A 20,580-nucleotide genomic window follows, 5' to 3' on the forward strand; every position below is an offset into this window, starting at 1 on the left:
TTTTCAGGCAATCTCACACAATCACTAACTCTGTGGAAGCAGAACTGCAGACTGTCCTCAAACCAGCAGTTGGGTTTATTAGCTGTTTTGGTGCAAGCAGGCAGTAAAACCCAGTTGTTTCCAGCTCTGAGGTGCTGTGGAAACTGACATCCACCCTGAGAGCCTCATCCAAAAGCAGCACTTTAAAAAATAGGGATTGAATCCCACTCCCAAATAAACAGTGGCTGTTTCAGTCTGCTTTGGGTAGCTCCGAATAGTTGGTTGTTAGGCAACCTCTAAGTAATGCTGGAGAGGAACAGTTTAATGTCTTCCATATGTCCTGTGTTTCATCCATGCCTGTACAGCAGCCTTCCTGTGTAGAGAACTGTAAGTCAAGTCGTGAATGTTAGAGATAAACTACAAGGGAGGGTGGAAGTTGTGGAAGATCCACTGAAACTGAGAGAGTATGGCTATTAATTTAGGCATGGTGAAGCTGCTTCTGCATTCCAGAGCTCCAGCCTGAATTAGGAGTTCAACTCTGAGTGAATCCTCTAAAGTCAAGGGCTGTTTGCAGCCTGGAGGGTGAGGTGAGAAGGAAAGTCTGGTACTCCATTGGATCCAGTAAGCTATTTACAATTCTGGTTACAATTCTTCAGCCTGTACTATACTCCAAATGTTTAATTTGGATTAAGTTTGCAAATAAATGAAAACCACAAATGTTTTCTGGAATGGCTGTGTGAATGGGCTCCAGATTAAACACGCTTTATCCCTTCTGCTGTTTGAAGATGAGAAGTTACCTTTTGGGAAAATCCATCCTGCTGACCTCGTGCTGACACAGGCAGAATGATTGGAGCTTTCGTCTCTGTTTGTTTCTGCCAGCCCTCTTACACTGGGCTATGCAGGGAGATCTTTTGTGTTTGAATAGAGCTCATTTCTGTGTCTGCTGAAAGATTTGTTCCCTGTTAAATGCAACAGACTCGTGGTTCAATGTTTTTCAGAGGCGAATTGGGATAACAAGTGAACCTGAAATACGGTGAACGTGCCATTACTGATCTCTGTACCTGTGCTTGTCTGTTAAAGCTATCATTTAGGGATGGAATTTGCCACTCGGAGCTGTAAATTCAAACCCTGAGGTGTATCTGATGACTGCTGTGCAATGGCTTTTTCTCTTCAGGAATTAAAAAGTTTCTCCTTTCTTTCCTCCCTTTCACAGTCTCAGTCATTCCCACAAGGCCGGAATGGATTTAAAGTTGGAATGAAATTAGAAGGGCTGGATCCTGAGCACCCCTCTCGATTCTGTGTTCTTACAGTGGCAGAGGTAGGTGATATTCCTATCTTTGATTCCAAACATCCTGTTTACATTTATGGTATTTCTGTTCAAGTAAAAAGAGGAAAAATAAGCATATTATTTTAGTTCATTAATGATTAGGAGGATTTCAGATACTGAATGTGAAGTGATTAAGAATCTGTATGTGAAACCCGACTGTCAGATTTGTGCAGCTGTAACTCATAATGGTAACACACCTATTCATTCCATAAAACGAATGAATGTGAACAAAGGCAATGCATTTATGCCCTAAGACTTACTAAATATTGGCAAGCTGAAATGCTTTTATGCTTCTTCAACACGTTCCATGGAATTGAGCTGGGATGGACGTAAGTCCTGCTGGATTTGCATTCAGGATGTTGCAGCACGGGATGCACATTGTGTGCAATATGAGGGCACTGCAGTTGCACTGGCCAGTTTTATCACCAACAGTTTGAAGCGAAGAAGGAGGAGCATGGAAAGTGGGAGATGGAGATGAGGGAAAATAAAACCAGATCTTAGATAGAAACCCAAGTCCAGGAGGAGCATTTTATGAGTGTTTTCCTTTGTGTGTGACCACGTGTGATAATCAGAACTCCCCTGCTCACAGGTACAAGGATACAGAATGCGATTGCATTTTGACGGCTATCCGGAGTGCTATGACTTCTGGGTTAATGCTGATTCCTCAGACATCCATCCTGTTGGCTGGTGTGAAAAAACCAGTCATAAGCTGCTCCCTCCTAAAGGTAGGAATGTAATACAGCAGTGTACAAGAAGGCATAAATCGTACTGAGAGCTCTTTGTCCTGGCTGCGTGTGTTCTGATGTTCCCAAAGAGTGAAGTTGTTAGTTGGATTAGAAACCCCTGGATGAGCATGTAAAGCAAGGAGTTTCATTAGGGTTCACAACTTTCTTTCCTGCATTCCATTCCCTGGAATCGTTTGAAGGTTGAGTTCAATGATTGGACATTGTACTGAAAGAGAGGGGGGTGTTTCAGCTGAGATGCATCACCCCTGAAGATTGTAAAAGAGCAGTTATCATGCAGAGTTCATATCCTTCAAGGTAATTTCCATTTCTGAAAAAGCAATCTGAACGTAACAGGGCTGTGTACAGCAATCTTTTCATCTCTCTTTCTAGGTTTCAAGGAGGGAGAATTTAATTGGACTTCCTATCTGAAGAACTGCAAAGCTCAAGCAGCTCCGAAAAGCCTTTTTAAGACCCTCAGCACTGTAAGTGGTTATATGGAATACAAGGTGTTTTCACACAGGTCTGATGCTAAGCAAGTTTTGACCAGAATATTTACGTGTTTTTAATATGCTCATGTCAGAGGCCACAGAGCAGTCAGATCCAAGCTGTTTCCTGCTGTGATTTGTATGTAAGATGGGAAACTAGTACAATTTTTCTTCCTTCCCATAGTCACTGGCTGTCCAGACAGAGAATTTCTATTTCCCTTCTTCCTTAGTACTGGAGGAAAAGATTTACTCCACCATTTGTTAAATATATTGCAATGGACTGTTTTGCTGTGTCCCTACAGTCGAGATATTTGTGTCACTTTCGTCTAATTTAATCATTTCTAAAATAATTTCTGGTTTCCAGCAGCATGCTCATGTGCACCCTGGGACTCATTACGAGGCAATGGATCTTGAGTATTTTTCATCCTTCACCCACCGTTGTTTTCTTTCTGGTTGTTAGCCTCAGTTTCTGTATAACACAGTTGCCCATTTTGTGGTACTCTGATGACACAAAGTCCCCAATCCCATGGATTCAGTGCTCCTGATGGACAGAGCACTGACTGCAGAGGGATCTGGACTTAACCGTACAGCTCTGCTTGTGAAGACTCTCTATTTTTTCTACCAATAGCACAGGACTTGCAGTGCTCATGCTAAGCCTTAGCCAATACTTAGCAGCACAAGCCTGTGCATCATAGCCTTTCAATTTGCATTGAAATACCTGCAGATTCAGGCTGCACAGCCCTTCTTTAAAAGTGCCAATTACTGCCAAAACACGTGGAAGTCTAGTTTGTAGACCTCTTGCTAATGGCCTGAGTTTTGGTCTGTGGGGTTTGGGGTTATGACCTGCAACTAACAACTTTACAGCAGTACTTTAAATGGCCTAACCTGGGCTATGACTGTTTTCTTAGTTGAAATGGCCTAACCTGAGCTATGACTGATTTCTCTTTCCTGCTGTCCTGTTCCTTAGCCTGTCACGCCATCTGGTTTTCGTCTGGGAATGAAACTAGAGGCAGTGGACAAGAAGCATCCATCTCTGATGTGCGTTGCAACCATCAGTGACATGGTGGATAACCGCCTGCTGATTCATTTTGATAACTGGGATGAGACTTACGACTACTGGTACACAGCATCTTTTTCTGTTCTGTGTCTGCAAGCATTACTGCAGTTTATTTCGCTCTCTCACTGAGAGAGAGGTCTAATATTTGAAACATAGTCACCAGAGTCAGGATCTTAAATCAGTTTTCAAATATCTGAATAATTTGGGGGCTATTACAATGTGGCATAGTCGTTTCTCTTTCTGTTTGATGACTTTAGTTGGTTCAGTGCAGAATCAGTGGGACTAGCTTGAACTGCCACTGCAGTGTTCAGGGCAATGCAGCTGTTGACTGGGAGTCAGGCTCGTGTTATCCTTTGCAGAACTAAAGAAAGAATAAGCTGCTCCACTGGTGACAAACCCTTCTGATTGGTGTCATCCTCTAGAACTAGTAATGGAAGTTGGCAGGCTTACACTTGGAAGCAGTACTGAAATCAGTAAAAATCTTCCCAATTGCTTCAGCAGAATTTGGTTAAGGCACTTTGAAAATAAAAGTGATTGCCAGCATGTAAGCTTTTAAGTCCTGACCTGCACTGCAGTTCTTCTGCATCTGGGAATCTCAATCCCTGCCCTGCATGCTGGGGCCAGGTAAAATATTAATCTAGGAAACATACTCTCTTTTTGGCCTGTGATTTCCAGCCCACATGAATGGAGAAACTTTCTTTGAGTTTGCCTATGAAAGCAACACGAGGCACGTGCTTATCTGCGTAGCGCTGACTTGATCGGTGCTCTGTATTTTCTCCCCCACCTCCTTTTATTTGCTTTGTTTTGTTCTTCAGAATAGGTGCCAAGGTGGTTTTTTCTTTCTTTGCCAAAAAGGTATCATCCAGAACCTTGTAGCACTGCTGTTGTTTCTATTTGCAGAATGTTAGATCGAGTTCCTTTACCATTTTAGTCTGTGAAGCTTTGTTTCCATGTCTTGCTTTGTTTGGAATTTGAACATTTTAATAGGAAACACAAGCAAACAAAGCTTCAAAGTAGCATTTGACTCGAAAACACAGTTTGTGACTAAAGGGGCTGTCTCAAATAGACCCATCCCCTCCTTCAGGGCCTCAGAGTGTCTATATTTGCAATAAAATTGGGAACCAGGCAGACCACCAACAGGTTTCGGTTGGAAACAATGGCTCATGTGCAATTCTTGTTAGGACATTTGAAGTCATTGCCCCTTCTTGCACAGTAATTGTGTTTCAGTTAGGGACAAGTGTTTGGTTTTTCTTTCCCTTGCTTCCTTTGTATTTTAACTCGGATGATTTGTGTCCAGGCTGAGCTGTGGTTTGTGTGGTCTGTGTGGGGGTGGGAGCTCTTTTATTGGTGTTGCTGTATTTTAAAGCAGCAGACGTCTTCTGGAGCAGCTTGAATACCTTGATAGCTTAGGTGTATAAATTCTAACAAGGCAGTGCTTGTCTTTTACATCATGATCACACCCACTGAAAGCATCTGCTACCATAGCAAAGGCGTATCAGAGAGCATTTGAAATTCTGCTTTTCTTTCTGATTTAAAATTGACTTGTGCCAACTTTTCCTCTTTGATTCAGGTGTGAATCTAGCAGCCCATATATTCGTCCTGTTGGCTACTGCCAAGAAACTGGAACCCCACTGACAACACCACCTGGTATGTTGAAAGTGAGACATTTCCTCCCTCAGCCAAAAAACCTGCAGGCTTTATCTTCCACATAATTATATGTTTGCAAGTTACAGATTGACTCTTTTCTTCGCTGATTGAACAGAGTTATTGTTCATACTTTTTGCCACTGTAGTTTGTTTTACAGCTCTTTCAAGCAAAGGAACAAAGTTTGGTAATTTGCAATTGAGTTTTATTTCAGAAGGAAAGAAATCAGAGCTATTTTCAGAATTTCCTCCAAAGCGAGCAGGAAAAAAGAGGAATCGGTGTCAGGATTTTATAGATGATGAGAGAATTTCTGAAAGTGAAGGAGCAACTGAAGCCACATCTCTTTCTGCTTCATTGGAATTCAGTCAATGTAGAGAATGTGGGCAAATGAAAAAGGACAGAGCCTGCAGGAAAATGAGTGCTGTTTTCAGGGCTATGGAAGTTCTCATTTGTCTTAAAAATAATAGTAATTAAAAAATCATGTCTGCTGTTAGCTGGATTGACAGCCTTGGAGGAAGAAACTCTGTGATTACTTACAGCATATCGAGTTTAGTGAAGTGGGTACCACTACAAGCTGCCTTTGCAGTGGAAGAATTAGCCTTTGTGCCTTTTACTGCAGATGTTAGAGGGGTTTGGGGCTCCTCAGCAGCACCACATCTGTTCCTGCTTCTGCAGTGTGCACCGAGGCTGTGGCATACAGCTCCACTACTCACATCACAATTGCCTGTGCCCCTGAGAGAATCTGCAGTCAATTCTCATTTCTCTGCTAAAAGATTTATGTGCAGCAATTTGCAGTCTGTCCTATGCAATTAGTGATTGGACCCTCCTGCCTAAAGGGAACGATATTGAGGCTAAAAAATACTGAAATGGGAAGAAGAAAAAAAGGTAAAGCACTTTCTTAAATGTCATTTGAGAGTTGCTGGTGAAGAGAGAAGCACAGCCATGTGGGTACCTGGGTAGATAGGTAATGGTGATGGAGCTTTCACATCCAGACTGCTAATTCTACTCAGCTATGGATGAATAGGTGGGAAAAGACAAGAAGTTTCTACAGACAGCCAAGCACTCACACACAGCATGGTTAATAAAACAGGAGAGGAATTTAGTGATGTCATTGCACATGACAGAATCCTCTGACTAGCTGCTCTTAATTGCCAGCTTTCACAACAGAATAAGAATGAATTAAGCTGTACAGAAAAAAAAGCTCTTCAGGTTTTTCAGATTGGGGTTAAAATTTTGTGCAGAAGGTTGGGAAACTTGCAGTACTGTTGTGTGTGCTATAAGTAGTGTGCATGAATAAACAGATCACTTTCCAATGCCATGCATTTTTAAGTGCTCCATTAACATCATAGCCATATGTTGCATAGCAGCTTTTCTGTTGTTTGTAAGAATAATTGTGGGGTTCTCTTACTTAAATGTTCATTCTCCATGTTTTTCAGGATACAAGGATCCCAAAGCCTTCTCATGGGAGAAATATTTGGTAGAGACCAACTCTCAGGCAGCCCCAGCAAGAGCATTCAAGCTGGTTGGTGAATCTCTTTGATTTTCCTAGCTCAGGAGAGAAAGGGAAACATTATCTTGCCTTTCTTTCTAGATGCTTTATTTTGTGACAGTTCACCATGACTGTGCCAAGAGGATGAAAGTGTGTTTTCTGCTTTGAGTCTGAGATTAAAATTGCCTGTGCTGCTAAAACAAAACAAAATCTTGGTACTTCTAGGAAGGAGCCATCTGTGCCCTCTGCAGGAATAAGCATACCACCAGGTGACAGAGCATCTCTGCCAAACTCCTGGGTGGAATGAGACCCATCCTGCAGGCTAAATCTGAAGATAGATCTCTCAGCTGTAGGAACATGGGCATCATTTCCTTACAGTGCGTTTATCTGGGAGCTCACTGTGAGCAGAAACAAAACAAAAGATTGTAGAATAACGAATAAATTCCAAAGTTTGGGTGGGTTTTTTTCTTTTTCCCTTAGCAGCATCTTCCATGCTGATTCATCTTGTTAAATCTTGCAATGTGTTGAAGAAGTTTTTCTGTGCCGTTGTGACATTTCCCTTGGTTTCTTTTTATAAAGTTAGACTTGCAGGTTAATACCACCTTCCCTCCCTTATACTGTGTTGGCAAGCTCTTTGAGACTGAAGAGGATAAAGCAATCAAGGTGGCTCCAGATAAGGGAGGTAAAAATCCAGCCAAAGAAAGTTGATAATTGCTAGATTTCAGCAGGCATTCATTTGAAGATGCTGTAGGCTGCATGGTGGGTGTCATGGAAAGAGGCTGTTTTGCCTCTTTGGAGAGCTGTAGGGCCACAGCATGAGACCTGCAGTGTAGTTGATCTCCATAACATCCCTTGGATTTAGATTTTTCACAGTTGGACAGGCTGCATCTCAGTCATGGAGCGCAGCACGTGAATCATAAAGTCACAGCAGTGCTGGAAAACAGGAGCCTGCAGAATACAAGAGAGAAGGAATGAGGCAGCCAGTCTTCTTCTTGACAGAGAAACAATAGAAATGGTGTTGTAGAGACAAATGTTTTGGAAAGATAATAAAACTGGTTGTGACAGTGGAAACAGTGAAGTGCAACCTACTTAGAGATGCCAGTCTGAAGTCCTCAGTAATCTGTCATTCCAGCACTGCTTCCTCAGATCTTCAGAATCCAAAGAGTGTTGAGAAATGTCACCTGAAGATCACAGGGCTTTTGCACAGTACATGGGGCCTTTTTCATGTGGATACTCCCTCTTCTGGATTCTTCTGAAATGAAGCATCTTCCAAGGGGGAATGCAGCCACCTCGTCTGACTCTTCCTGTTTTATATCCATTTCTGAAGCTATTGCTTTGTTCCTTCAGATGCCTGGCTGAGAGAGGATGGTAGACCGACTTTCATGAAACTCAGGAGTATAAATTAGCATCCAAGTCTGTTTTTTGAAATAGAAACAGAAAAAAAAGTGAAAGCAGACACTTGATACAGCAGCCGCTAATAGAACTCTTCCAAGATTGCATCTTGTTACTTTTCTGGCTTGATTGGTCTGAAGTGCAAATACATGGCAGAGTTATTGATTTTATTATTATTATTACTATTTTTCCAGCTAGCAATTACAGGAAATCAGTATATAATAATATGAGTTGAGAGGCAGAACTGGTGTTTCTCACTGAATTAGTTTTTAACAGTTTTCAAGAGCTAATATACGTTGTGTGGAGACTCTGATCTTTAGCACATGCAGCAGATCTTGTGTCTGGGTTTCTGCCTTGTCTGTCCAAAGACACAACAGGAGACAACCGTTGTCAGCATCACTATTTTAACTTACTGTCTTGGTCTGTCAGTTTATAAACATTCAAAAGCCTTTGCAAAAAGGTAGCAGCCCTTCAGCAAGGCTCAATTAGCCTCACTGATCTCCTGGGCAGCATTTTGTTCTAGCACTCCAGCTCCTTCCTCAAGAAACTCAGACGGTGTTGGCTGTCTCAGTAAGAATCTCTTAAAACTAGAAGCAGTGTAGGCTGTCTGCCTTCTGCTCTACCAGCTGGCTGAAAGACTTGCATCCAGTTCAAAAGACCAAAGAGAAACTTGAGGTTTGGAGTGGGAAGAAAGAAGGATGCCCCAAAACACCAGGTTACAGGTAGGACAGAGTCACAGGGTCAGAGGAAAATGCATTGCGCTGAAATGAAACCAGGTGTGTTTCCCAGCACATGCACCAAACAGAGGTAATTAATATCCAGAGGCTGAGGCAGTGGTGGCTGCATGTGATGCTGGGAAGGATGTCACGTTGTGTGGCAGAGGGAGATGTCCCACAGCAGTGTGCTACAGGTGTCTGACAGCAGCAAGCTGGCTGGTGTCCTTGTGTGGTGAGGGGTAATCTCTGCTGTGTTGAGCAGTTTTCCTGTCAGGCTGTTCAGTCTGTTTGTCAGTGGAGTTTGTGGTCGGATTTGGGCTTTTTGGTTCTGTCAGAGGGGAGCTCTCTGCCTGAGATGCTGCTCTGCTCTGGGAAGCTCAGGCTTCTCTTATTTCCTTAGAAAACTCTGATTTTAACCTCTGCAATAGTCTGCCAGAGGAGATGGGGGCAAAACTGCAAAAGCACTTGAATGGTAGATAAAAAACTAGGTGCATTTTATCCAGACTAGTTGCAGCTGCCTTCACTTCTTAGTGTTCTGTTTACAACCTTATCTTACAGCGTCCTGCTCACGGATTTCAAGTGAATATGAAGTTGGAGGCTGTAGACAAAAGAAATCCCATCTTGATAAGAGTGGCAACCATAACTGACAGAGATGACCATCGGATTAAGGTATGACCTTGCTTTGAAGGGCAGAGCCCTGGTGCTAAGGAATGAAGTGATAGGCAGTACAGGAAAAAATACCCATTTGATGTGAGGAGCAGCAAACAAATGCTTTGCAGGCCATCTAGCCGACAGGAGTGCCCAGCTGGAAATGATTTCTGTTGTTTTGTCCCATTGAAATCTAACAGAATTGCCTGGCATTGTTAGTTATTGTTTTACTGTAACTGTTTTGAAATAAGATTTGACAGAACGGTTTTCCATCTGCGAGCTGCACAAATGAAGGTAGCAGTAACCTTCTGCTGGTGGGAAGCTACCTGAATTTGTTTATTTTTTTCCTAAGGGAAATCCAAAAGCAAGTGAAATCCTGGCCCATTTAGGAGGTGGCTTTGTGCACCAGAATGAATTTGTTGCATAGGTGCAATGTAACTGCTTGTTTTCACATTAATATGCTGCCAGGAGAGTCTCTTGTGCTTTTGTTTATGAGAAATTAAATATCAGTTGGCTGAGGTGTAAGCTGTGCTGATGGGGGCTTCTTGGCTACAGGAGTCCTTCCTAAAGGATGCTTCCATGGGCAGGAGGGGCATTTGCTTTCCCTTGCTGGTTTGATTCCCAATCTCATCACTGTGGTTGTAAAGCAAAAGTCGAGTTTTGCCAGAGTCTAGAAGCAAGATGTTCAGTTCATACCTCTGTTTGAAACTTTGCCTTATTAACAGCCCAACAGCCTTTAAATAGCAGTGGTCCTTAGTCTCTGTTTGCCTAACCTGGATCCAAACCAGCTATTACTCATGCCTTCATCCAGCAGAAAATTCTCGTTTCTTCACTGCAAAACGTGCCAAGTTGGTGATGTTTTGGGATTTGTAGCAAATAAGATAATTAAAACACCAGTTATGTTTGCATAGATTTAGACTTGAATGGGGAGCCTCAGGGCACCCCATGGTCTGTGCTTTCTTGCAGACCCTGTGATTTGACTGTGTCACCAGAACGTGGTGCTTCTGTAAAAGGTAGACAGAGGGGACAGGAAAACAAATTGAACACAAAGGATGGTTGTGCTTGACTGAAAGATTGAGTGAATCAGCTCCAAGCTGAGCAAGGTGAAACAAAAGGGGAAGTGAAAATAACGGCTGAGTCATATCCTTAACTGTATCTCTCACTGAGACTGTGCTTCTTTTAGATACATTTTGATGGCTGGGACTCTAACTATGATTTCTGGGTCGATGCAGACAGCCCTGATGTTCATCCAGTAGGCTGGTGTGCGAAAACTGGACACGCTTTGCAAGTCCCTCTAGGTAATACAGATGATACCATGAATAATTTTCCCCATATGCAGCCTTCTCTTCAGAGGTAGGAAGCTTTCTTACAAATCTCTTGACCTTTGTGTTTTATTCTCCAGGTGCTGTTGATCCTGTGGGAACAGTGGGACAAACGTGTCCCACTCCAGGCTGTCATGGCATTGGTCATGTCAGGGGGCCACGATATGGAACGCATTATACGTACGTATCTGAGATCTTAGGAGGGTTCTGTCTGGGAGCATCTGAGCGTTGCCTGCAATAATAATGCAGCAACAAGCACCTGCACTGCACTGAAATTATCACAGGGTGTTCTGGAGACAGCTATTAGTGTAATTGCAGCTCCCTCTTGTGTCTAAATGAGCTGTTCCACCATAAATTTAGTTTATAGCAGTATGTTTGTTCCAACTGCAATACAGCATAGCGTAGATTAATTTGTTCCAGTTTCTACATTCCAGCATCACTGAAGGAATTACTTATGTAAAATAATGTGCCCAAGAATATTGCAAGGCAATAGCTAAAGAGGAAGAGAGTGCTGGTATATTACTAGAGCATAAGAGTGAGGGGGGAGCTCATGTTTTGTGGTTTCTAACACCACATTGGAATCAGAGGGTTTTCTTCCTGGCTTTTGGATGACAGGTTTACCTCTGGTTTCTTACATGTTCTCAGAAAAGGAAAGTTTTTCTTGATTAAACAGCTTTACAGAGCAAGAAAAGAATCTCAGATGGGAGGTCTGGGGATCCAGTGGTGCTTACTGTGATGAAGAGCTTCGAACAGTGACTGTTTCATGAAATGTTGTTCAGACAAACAGGCAACACAGGAAGATCTCCTGTTACTCTCTGGGATGATTCTTCAAAAACATAAATTCAGTTTCCAGATCTGCCATTTGGTTCTCTGCTTTCCCATACCTAAAACTGGGTAATAATGTACTCCATCTGGATGAGTTTTAGGCCTCCCTTTTCCTGGGTTTGTTAATGGTTGTATCTGCCTGAGGCTGCTAAGGCTGTGACTTAGGAACACAGGAACATGCATCACAACCTCTCTCTCTTTGTTTTTTCTTAACACAGGTTGGTTGGCTGCCCATATTCTGATGTGAACCTCAACAAAGAAAACGTGTTACAGGACCGCCTAGGTGGGGAGAGGCCTTCCCCCAGCAGCAGCCTGCAGAAAGCCAAGAGGCTGGAGACCCCAGCCCAAGTTCTGCTCAGAGCAGCAGAGTCTTCTCAGGAGGAGTCTCCACAATTCAGGTGAGCTGAGCCCATTTCCTGGACGCACACTGCAGAGCAATGCCATTTTACAAGGCTGAAAAACACAGGAATTGGCAGAGAATCAGTTGTGCATTCAGTTCATCTTTCTATAATATTGGCCCATGCTCCAGACACTCTTAACACAGAGCAGTGTGCTTTTATACCCTCATGTGCCTTAATAGGTTTTTTTGATTCCTTAATCCTGCTGCTCTGGTCACGTTCCAACAAAGGAAATTGCATTCTGTCTCCATAATCTTTTTTTTTTCTTGCTGTTTCAATTTAAAATATATTCTTTTTCTTCATTTCCTGTCCTAAAACTGTCAGGCAAGATTATTTTGCACTATTAAATCCTAACTGCAATCCACCTCAGCGCCGGTCATGTTACAGTGGTAGGTGTAATGACTCCATATGTATCACTTGGCCAATAAATTGAGCCCCTTCAGATATTTTATTTTCTTACAATAATTTTGGAATTGGGTATCATTGAGACGAACCATGTTTTGGCTTCTGGACTGCAGGAAGCAGTTAGTCTGTCATGGGACAAATCTGGACATACAGGCTTTCATTATTGTCATTTCTAGGCTGTAGGAATTGAGCTTCACCAGGGCAATCTCCAGTGCTAGTTTTGGCCTTTTTTTGTGTATTAAGGCTAGTATGCATTTTAGAGCTTCTTTGCTTTGCTTAAATTTATAACATTTTCTGTATATATTTGGTATATTTGTTCAGACAAAAGGAACACTTCTCAGTCCCAAGGTGCACATGGCCAAATTTTGCTTCCTGTCATCCCAGTGCCATGCAGAAAAGTAACCTTTTGTTACTCTTGACAACAAAATCGATTGCATTTCAATGGCACCACTGCCATTAAGTTCCCTCAAGAGTTTTCAGATTCTCCCAGAACCAATATCATTCTAAAACTGTATTACTTTTACATTCTTCTGAGCAGTTCATTTCCTGATAGTGGGAGGTTTGAATTCGTTATGCAGGTATTACAGCTTCCTGCTGTTCATCCTCCTTTGGGCAACTGTAGCAACAAACTCAGTCATGTAAGTTGTCTTCAACGTTATCCAGGGTTCATAAATCCTAAATCGGTTTCATTGGGCTTCCTGTAGCTGCTGGGATTGCAGCCTTTGTCCACAGGGTCTGATTTATTTTGTATCATGTCTCTCAATCTCTGCTAAAGAGTAAAAAAAGCACTCTGGGCTGCAGCAGTAAGGATGGTAGGGGAGAGCTTTCACCACTAGGTGGTACTTGTTACTCTCATTTGCCAGTTTTGCTCTCTTCTGGGAAAAGGAAACTGAGAATGTCAGCTTAGCTCCTATCATTTGTCTGTCTCTCCAGGAAATCTGCACAAGAGAGTGAAAAGTCATGTCAGAGCAGCATTCAGAGTCCATCAGAGCAGTCTGAAAGCTGTGAAGCAAAAGACAGGGTAGAAGAGAAACCCTCTGGAAACATCAAAGCCAAACCCAAAAAGTAAATAAGATTTTTGTGATGTGTTTTTGTGGATACGAAGTTGTGTTTCTTGATGCTGCTGCGATATCTGAGACACAGGTGTTAATCAGGAGCTTAGAACAACTCAGTTTGATTGGAGATATACAGCATGGGCTTTTAGAATTACTTGTTAATCTTTGCTCACACTAATTTGGGGGCTTTCTTTCCCACAGCGAACTCCATTCTGAGTTGGAGGTATGAGTTTAATATCACAGTTCTTAGTTTAGAGGAGGAGAAGCCAGGGACAAAGAAATTCTCTTGCTGATTGTAAGAGGGAGAATGTTCTGGTTCCTCAGTACCCCCTTAGATCTGCATAGAGGAGCAGTTGCACCAGTTTGTGTCATCATTTGAGATGCTTTGTGATTGATGTTTCAGGCTTGGATGCTCACATGCCTACATAAAGTTGCAGCTGGTGAAACAGGAAAACGACGGGAAAGGTTGGTTGGTTTTTACTTATTTGTGTGTGTGCAAAATACCAGACCTATGAGGATCGTTTAAAACTTCACAGATTCTTTTTGTTCTTGATACCACAATCAAGAGAGTGCATGCTTGGAGATGATGATGGTGGTTGTCCTTCTTCCTTTGAAATGAGGAAGAAGGGTAAAATTGCCTAGAAGTGTAAGGTTTAATACCTTGTGAAGTTTTGTGTTTATTAATTGAGAAGACAAGCTTTCACCATCTCCTGTAGCATTGCTTGTTCTCCTGAAGTGGCAAAGGGAGGCTGTTACCCATTCCACAACCATTCTGCAGACACAACCCAAACCTATCAGGTGGTTGCTGAGTTCCATCAACTTCTTTCTGCAGGTATCCAGAGGAACAGTTAGAATCACTTGGGGTGACTTTTGGAAGGTTCTCTTCAGGATGAAAAAGAAAATAAAAATTCAAATGGGAAAATAATGTCTTTTTGTTCTGGTACTTGACAGGTTAAGTTTGAAGAGAAGCTTTCTGATATCACTTTAGCAAACCATATGCTTAACTTTCAGATTTACTATAAAAAGCCATTTCAGAGAACCAAGCTGACCAGGCTTTTAGGAGGATTTAACATGGTAATAGACTCCAATCAAAAATAGCTAAGCAGGCACAAACTGGGACAGGTGCCTGGCTTTATTTTAATACATTTTCACCTAGTGCTGACTTCTGCAGTTGGAGGAGTCTGCCAGCTCTGAGCTGCAGTTGCAGTTGGCAGGGAAAGCTGTCTGCTTTCCTGTCGCATTCACCTTAAGCAGAGCGATGGAAATCAGTGGAGAGGAATTCTGCAGTAATCCACTGACCTGTAATTTCGTGATTGCACACAGCTTCCATCCCATTTGAAGAGCAGTTCTTACTTAGGCTTTATTTGTGGGTTTTTAACCCCTCTCTCTGGTCTCATTATTAGCGATAGAGACCCATGTTTGATGGCATCCTACATTGCTTAGGGAGGTGAAGATGAAGGTAACATGACACAGCAGGAGACAGAAGAGTAACAACTGTGCCAGGCCAGCCTCTGCCTCTGATGTGACCAAGCATAATGCTGGTTGTGAACCAGAGAAGTGTGTTCCGTGTTATTTCCATCCTCTGCTTCACTTCCTGTTGTATAACTGGGCAAATCCCTGTAGGACCATGACTCTGCACTACTCAAATGATCTCATCAGGGAGGGGTGATTCTTCTCTCTCTCTTTTTTTTTTTCCCCCTCTTTGATTTCTAAAGCTTCCATCACTGGATGCACAAGGGAACTGATGTCTGGAGGTAACATGCAGCACTCCTGGCCTGGGAGTCTCCTGGGGAGGCAGTGAGCCCAGGCCATCAGCTGCACACATCTCACTCCTCACAGGCTGCCAGCAGCTGGGCCAGTGCCATTAGTTTCCAGCCGAAGATGCTGTTACCAGAACTCCTCCACCTTGTCAATAAAACGCTGCAAGCATCTTCTGTGTTAACAGCGTGACATCATTTTCCTGGGAAGAAGCTAACGATATTATATCCAGCCTGGCAATCTTATCTTTTTTTTGTTGTTTGTTTGTTTCTCTTTCTCAGGAGGGTGGGGGAGCATGCCCTGAGAACACACTGTGCCTTGCAGTAGCAGTGCCTGGCTGTCTGTGTGCCCTGCCTTGCTTTTCCCTCCAAACTCTGACCTTTCCTTCTTCTCCATAATTGCTCCTTCTTGAAAGCTTGCTCTGACTTGTCTTGTTTTCTTTACAGACCTCGATTTCAACCTCCAGCAGGCCCTCCACCAGTCCATCTTCATGCCTGCCCTGGACTCTAACCCCAGCCACCGCCTCCATCTCTGCTGGGAGCAGCACTGCAGGCTCTTGCCGGAGGTCTCGGGCCTCACAGCCAAACATGTGTCCAAGTGGACTGTGGAAGAGGTGAGTTTCCTGCTTCCTCTCTGCTCCTGGGGGGGGTCCCAGGGCCCCCTTTTTCTGCAGTGCTAATTGGAAAACACCTTTTTTTCCTGCTAGGTAATGCTTTTTTGTTTGCTTTGCATATGCCATAGCTGACTCAGCTCAAAGTTATACCCAAGTCCCTTTATAAAGGAAGGGAAATGAGCTCTGTTAACCCTTTGATGTCCATGCCTTACTTCTGTGAATGCAGTTCTCTTTGTTTATCTTTCAGTCCTCAGCCCCTGAAGCACCATTCTTACATCAGGCTTGGTTTCTCTCTGATCCTCCCTCCCCTTTTCCTGTGACTTTGCTGCTGATTCACTTTTATATGGCAGATAATCCCAAACTGCACTGTGCATGCCTGCTCCTCCTGCATCTCCCTGCCTGTTTCCCTGGAACAAACTGCCCACAGCATGACCTGATTTCTGGCAGAGGCAGCTGTGTGGCTGGGGATGTCTGCAGTCCCAGCTCTTGAGATGTCTCCTGTAATTAGGTGGCATGTGAAAAAGCTGCTGTCTTTTGTGTGCTGAGTAGTTGTTTTTTTTTTTAACTTGGTGCCTTGGGCGTAAATAATATTTGCATCTCCACTTGGGAAGTGATGACAATTTGGATCCTGGCACTTAATCACAGGCCATTTAATTCAAGAGAAGTGTGCTGTAATGTTGTGCTGACAAGATAGGAGCTAATCTGCAAAGCAGGAGAAAGGTGCTGTTCTTCATGATGCATAGAGGATCTTCAGAGATATTCAGAAAGTGCATCTTCCCTGAGTGCCTCTTTGTCAGAGAAGCCAGTCCTGACTTTGCTCTTCATGCTGGAGGACCACTTGGAATGTGGTGGGACTGATCACAGTGACAGGAGCCACAGCAAAAGGGAAGGGGATAGAATAATTAGTAGGGCTGTTTTTAAAAATGGTCCTTTTAATATTCCTTTCTTCCTTTCGTGTTTTAATGAAAATGAGCTTAAATTAAATTGCTTAGCAAGGAGAAAAAAAAAATCTGAGAGATTTTCTACTTGTATCCTTCTTTAGAAAAAGCTCCCATTGTTGTGTTGTTTTTTTTTCTCCAAAAAGTCTTTTAATAAATCAATAAAGACAGAGCAGCAAATCCTCTGGCATGAAAACAATCAGAATCTCTTTCTTTTGGACAAAACGTGGAGGTTGGTTCGTGGAGGAACAGAGTCAGGATACAAGCCAATAAAATTTGTCCTTTACAGTTGACCTTTAAAGCAACTGCTGGGTAAATTTAGCTGGGATATTAGTTTGATAGCAGATTAATATAAGTAGCAACCACACTGCACTCTGGATGTGGTGATTCAAAACCCAGAATACAGCCTGAAACAAGCGATGGAGTGTTGGCTGCCAGTGGGATTGTGAACGGAGTGTTACAAAGATCAGCTGCAGCACCACAGTGGACTGGCTGAAGTCATGATGGATTCTGCCCTGTGTTTCAGTAAAGTGGATTGGTTTCAGCAAATGGTGCTCTTCATAGATTCCCACAGGAATCAATTTGGCTTCTGTCTGAGCACTTGGAGGATCACTTTGTGCAGGGCAGCGTAGCCACAAGCTGTGGAAGATGAATGCAGTAGGACTTGCTGTGTTGTAGTGAGTCCAAAGTAGATCAGATCTGTCGGTATCTGGGCTCCTAACATCTTCCTACAGGGCAAACGTTTGCCTACGGGTTGTACTTTGAACTCTGTTGCACAAAGGAGCCCATTCTGTTGATATGAAACAAGAGCAATGGGAGTGTTGTACTCTCCTTCAGTTTCAGACTGAATAACTGCTTTTATAGAACCCGCATTAAGGAAAAAGTCTTGCTTTAATTCTTTATTGGGTTGGGAGCAGCTTAAGGGTGAAAGCAGCAGCAATATTTGGAGGCCCTCAAGCTAAGAAACTCTTGGTAACACTGAGCAGCCAACAGGAGTAGTTACTGTCCTGCAGCTTTGTTAGTTATTGAAAGCTTCCTGTCTTTTTTCAGAGCACAGCAAGTGAAGCATCTTGGAAGAACTTTAATATGTGCCAGAGCTGAATTGTTGATTAGCTAATCCTGAGTCAGAGGGTATTACTTTGTGCTTGTGCAAATGGCTGTGGGTTACTGCCCAGCATCAGGGCTGCTATAGCTTGATACCAAATGGGTGCTGGTGTGACTGCCTTCCAGCTTTTCCAGAAGGATACCCCAATACTGTGCCAATGTCAATATATCTCACAAATCTAGGATTATCCTAGCACCTCTTTTTCATGGAGCTGTTAAAGGTGCTCTCAAAATTACACAGAGCAGTTTCTCTTCCCTCACCTAATGTGCAGTAAGGCACTGCCAGCAGAGGCATTTGTGAGATTATCAGTGGAGACTTTTACTAGCAGAAACAAAAGGGAACTGTTGACCTGGAAGGAAAGGCCCTGATCTGCCCCATCTCCCACCATCCCCATCTCTCTCCTTTCCCTGGGGAAAGTGCTTCCCTGCCATCAGTGTTAAGCTGCTTAAAGGTCCAGACAAGTTTGTTCCAACTCCTCACGCTGCTTTGTTTTGGTTCACACCCTGGGATCCATCTCTCCTGCATGCCTGTCTTACATCCTCCTCCTTCTTTTGTTATCTCAGTTTCTGGCAAGCCCCAGGACTCTGTTTGTTTAAAAGACCATTGCTGTGGAGCAGGGTGCTGGCTGTGTACACACAAGTGACTTCAGGGGCAGATCAAAGGCCATCACAGCATCCATGACAGTGGCCAGCAGCAGATGTCCAAGGAAGGAGAGAAGAGCAAGGCAAGCTCAGAGCTTTCCCCTGAGACCTCTGCCAGCCTGTGAGTGCCACAGGCCCTGAGGGACATTCACTGCCTTGCTGCCACTTAACGTTCTGGAAGATAGCAGCCCTGCAGAAGTATGTCAGTTGTTTGGGTTTTTTTATTATAAGGACATACAGGGAAAGTATTATTTTGTTATTTGTTTACAGTAGGAGAATGCACTTTTGGAGTCAGTGCATGATGGAGCTGTGGATTTTAGGGGTTCTCTTTAAGATGGAGCTTTCCCTCCTGGCACGATGTAAAGGTGAAACACGAGATGAGAGAAGGGTTCTGCTCTCAGATTGTGTAACAGAAGCAACAGGAGTCAGGAGTCAGTGATGCTGACCAAAAAGCAGCTCTGCCAGGGCAGAGCACAGCTGGGGGCAAGCTGAGAGCTTGCTGCTGTGCTCAGAAGGACCCAGGTCAGCAATGGGATCAGCTGGAGACACAGTGATGTGATTTAGGGGGGAGCTTGACGATTGTGATTTAAAGGGAAGCTCATCTTTGACAGCGACCCCCCTGCCCCCAAACTGTTTGTCTGTTTGTGTTCATGGAAGAAATGTCACATCTGTAATAACTCAAGTGAATATGCTTCATGAAACAGAGCTGTTCCTGCGAGGGAGCATCCAATTAGCATGAAACGTTTGATCTGATTATGCCTCAATATACAAATCTTCTGTGAACCAGTGAAGCTGCAGATGGAGAAGACAATATGTATTAAGTCATCCTCCACTGCATTCGGGATTGCTGCTTGCACTATGTAGTGTTATATAATATAATCCAAGGCTTGCTTGCATGTCTCAGAGGAGATTATTCCAAATGTAACAGATTTCCTGCTTAGAAAGGTTTTCCCTAATATGAAATGTAAAATTAACTCCTTTAATCGTGTTGGTTCTGTGGATCCTCTGCATCCACCATGCATTAAATAAAACCACAACTTCTTTCACTCCTTGCTTTTCTGCCTTCTGTGTGTTAATAAACCAGGAGTGCTCATTTGGTTGATTTATATCATCTCTGAAAAGGATGTCACAATGGGAAATCATCTAAATCCTTCTTTTTAGTTTTATTTTCTGACAAAACTGCAGAGGAAGGAAACTTGTGGAGGGATTTAAAATAGTATATGGCTGTATACAGTTTTTAATGAGTGATGGTTTTAAGCAGTGGAGAAACTGAACTCTTAGAGAAGTGGTCAAATAGCAATATGGAAAGTACTATTTGTGACCAGAATAAGCTTTACAGGCACGTTGTAGCAACACCCCATTGTTATTTCTTGTATGTAACCTTCATTAACAGGTGAGTTATGAGTATTAAAGTTATCAAAATTCTTGCATGCAGAAATAAGATGCTTGGTACTTGATCATCATTCCAATCATCCTTGTTTTTCTTTGTACATCTGATTGTAGGTGGTAAACTTTATCCAGCGTTTACCTGGTTGCAAAGAACAAGCAGCTGTGTTCAGGGAAGAGGTAAGTCACGTCTGCCCCAATCCTGTGCTGTGAGCTGGCTGGTTTTGTACCCTGCTGCTCTGCAGTTGCAGTGCTGGCTGCACAGACATGCTCAGCCCTGTCGTTAGCCTGTAGCATTTAGGAGACAGCTTCAGCACTGAGCTGAATCCCAGTGTGGTTAATTGCATTCTGCTGCTTTAAATTTCCCCTCCCGTCCCAATCACTAAGCTTATGCTTAACATCCTGTCTTGGACTATTGTCTGGTGCTTTTGGCATCACTATAAAGATGTCCTGTTGGAATGGCGCAGCACAGATCTCATCTGCTCCCTCTAACAAGAACATATGCCTGCTTCTCTTGGGCAGGCTGGCAGTCGGAGGGCTTCTCAGGAATCCCTGGCTTCTCCTGTGGACCACAGTGGGAGCAGGAGGGGCACCTTGCCTTGAACAAGCAATTGCTGGGCAGTCAGAGCGTCTCCTGCCTGCAGCACATCCTGTCAGTGCCCTGTGCTGGGC

General features: G+C 43.3%; 1 protein-coding gene across 1 annotated transcript in view; it reads left to right on the forward strand.

Moving 5' to 3' along the window:
- LOC128088304 (lethal(3)malignant brain tumor-like protein 4) overlaps window positions 1–20,580 on the forward strand; it is a 43,796-nt gene that overhangs the window by 16,965 nt on the left and 6,251 nt on the right. The window contains exons 6-19 of the mRNA XM_052698682.1: window positions 1,193–1,297; window positions 1,896–2,031; window positions 2,422–2,513; window positions 3,484–3,635; window positions 5,144–5,220; window positions 6,654–6,739; window positions 9,373–9,483; window positions 10,646–10,760; window positions 10,865–10,964; window positions 11,828–12,007; window positions 13,346–13,477; window positions 13,871–13,932; window positions 15,672–15,838; window positions 20,026–20,088. Of these exons, the coding sequence (XP_052554642.1) occupies window positions 1,193–1,297; window positions 1,896–2,031; window positions 2,422–2,513; window positions 3,484–3,635; window positions 5,144–5,220; window positions 6,654–6,739; window positions 9,373–9,483; window positions 10,646–10,760; window positions 10,865–10,964; window positions 11,828–12,007; window positions 13,346–13,477; window positions 13,871–13,932; window positions 15,672–15,838; window positions 20,026–20,088 (1,578 nt within the window). The remainder of the gene's footprint in view (window positions 1–1,192; window positions 1,298–1,895; window positions 2,032–2,421; window positions 2,514–3,483; window positions 3,636–5,143; window positions 5,221–6,653; window positions 6,740–9,372; window positions 9,484–10,645; window positions 10,761–10,864; window positions 10,965–11,827; window positions 12,008–13,345; window positions 13,478–13,870; window positions 13,933–15,671; window positions 15,839–20,025; window positions 20,089–20,580) is intronic.

The sequence above is a fragment of the Tympanuchus pallidicinctus genome, unplaced genomic scaffold (genome assembly GCF_026119805.1).
Source record: "Tympanuchus pallidicinctus isolate F22 unplaced genomic scaffold, pur_lepc_1.0 scaffold33, whole genome shotgun sequence".
Taxonomy (NCBI): domain Eukaryota; kingdom Metazoa; phylum Chordata; class Aves; order Galliformes; family Phasianidae; genus Tympanuchus; species Tympanuchus pallidicinctus.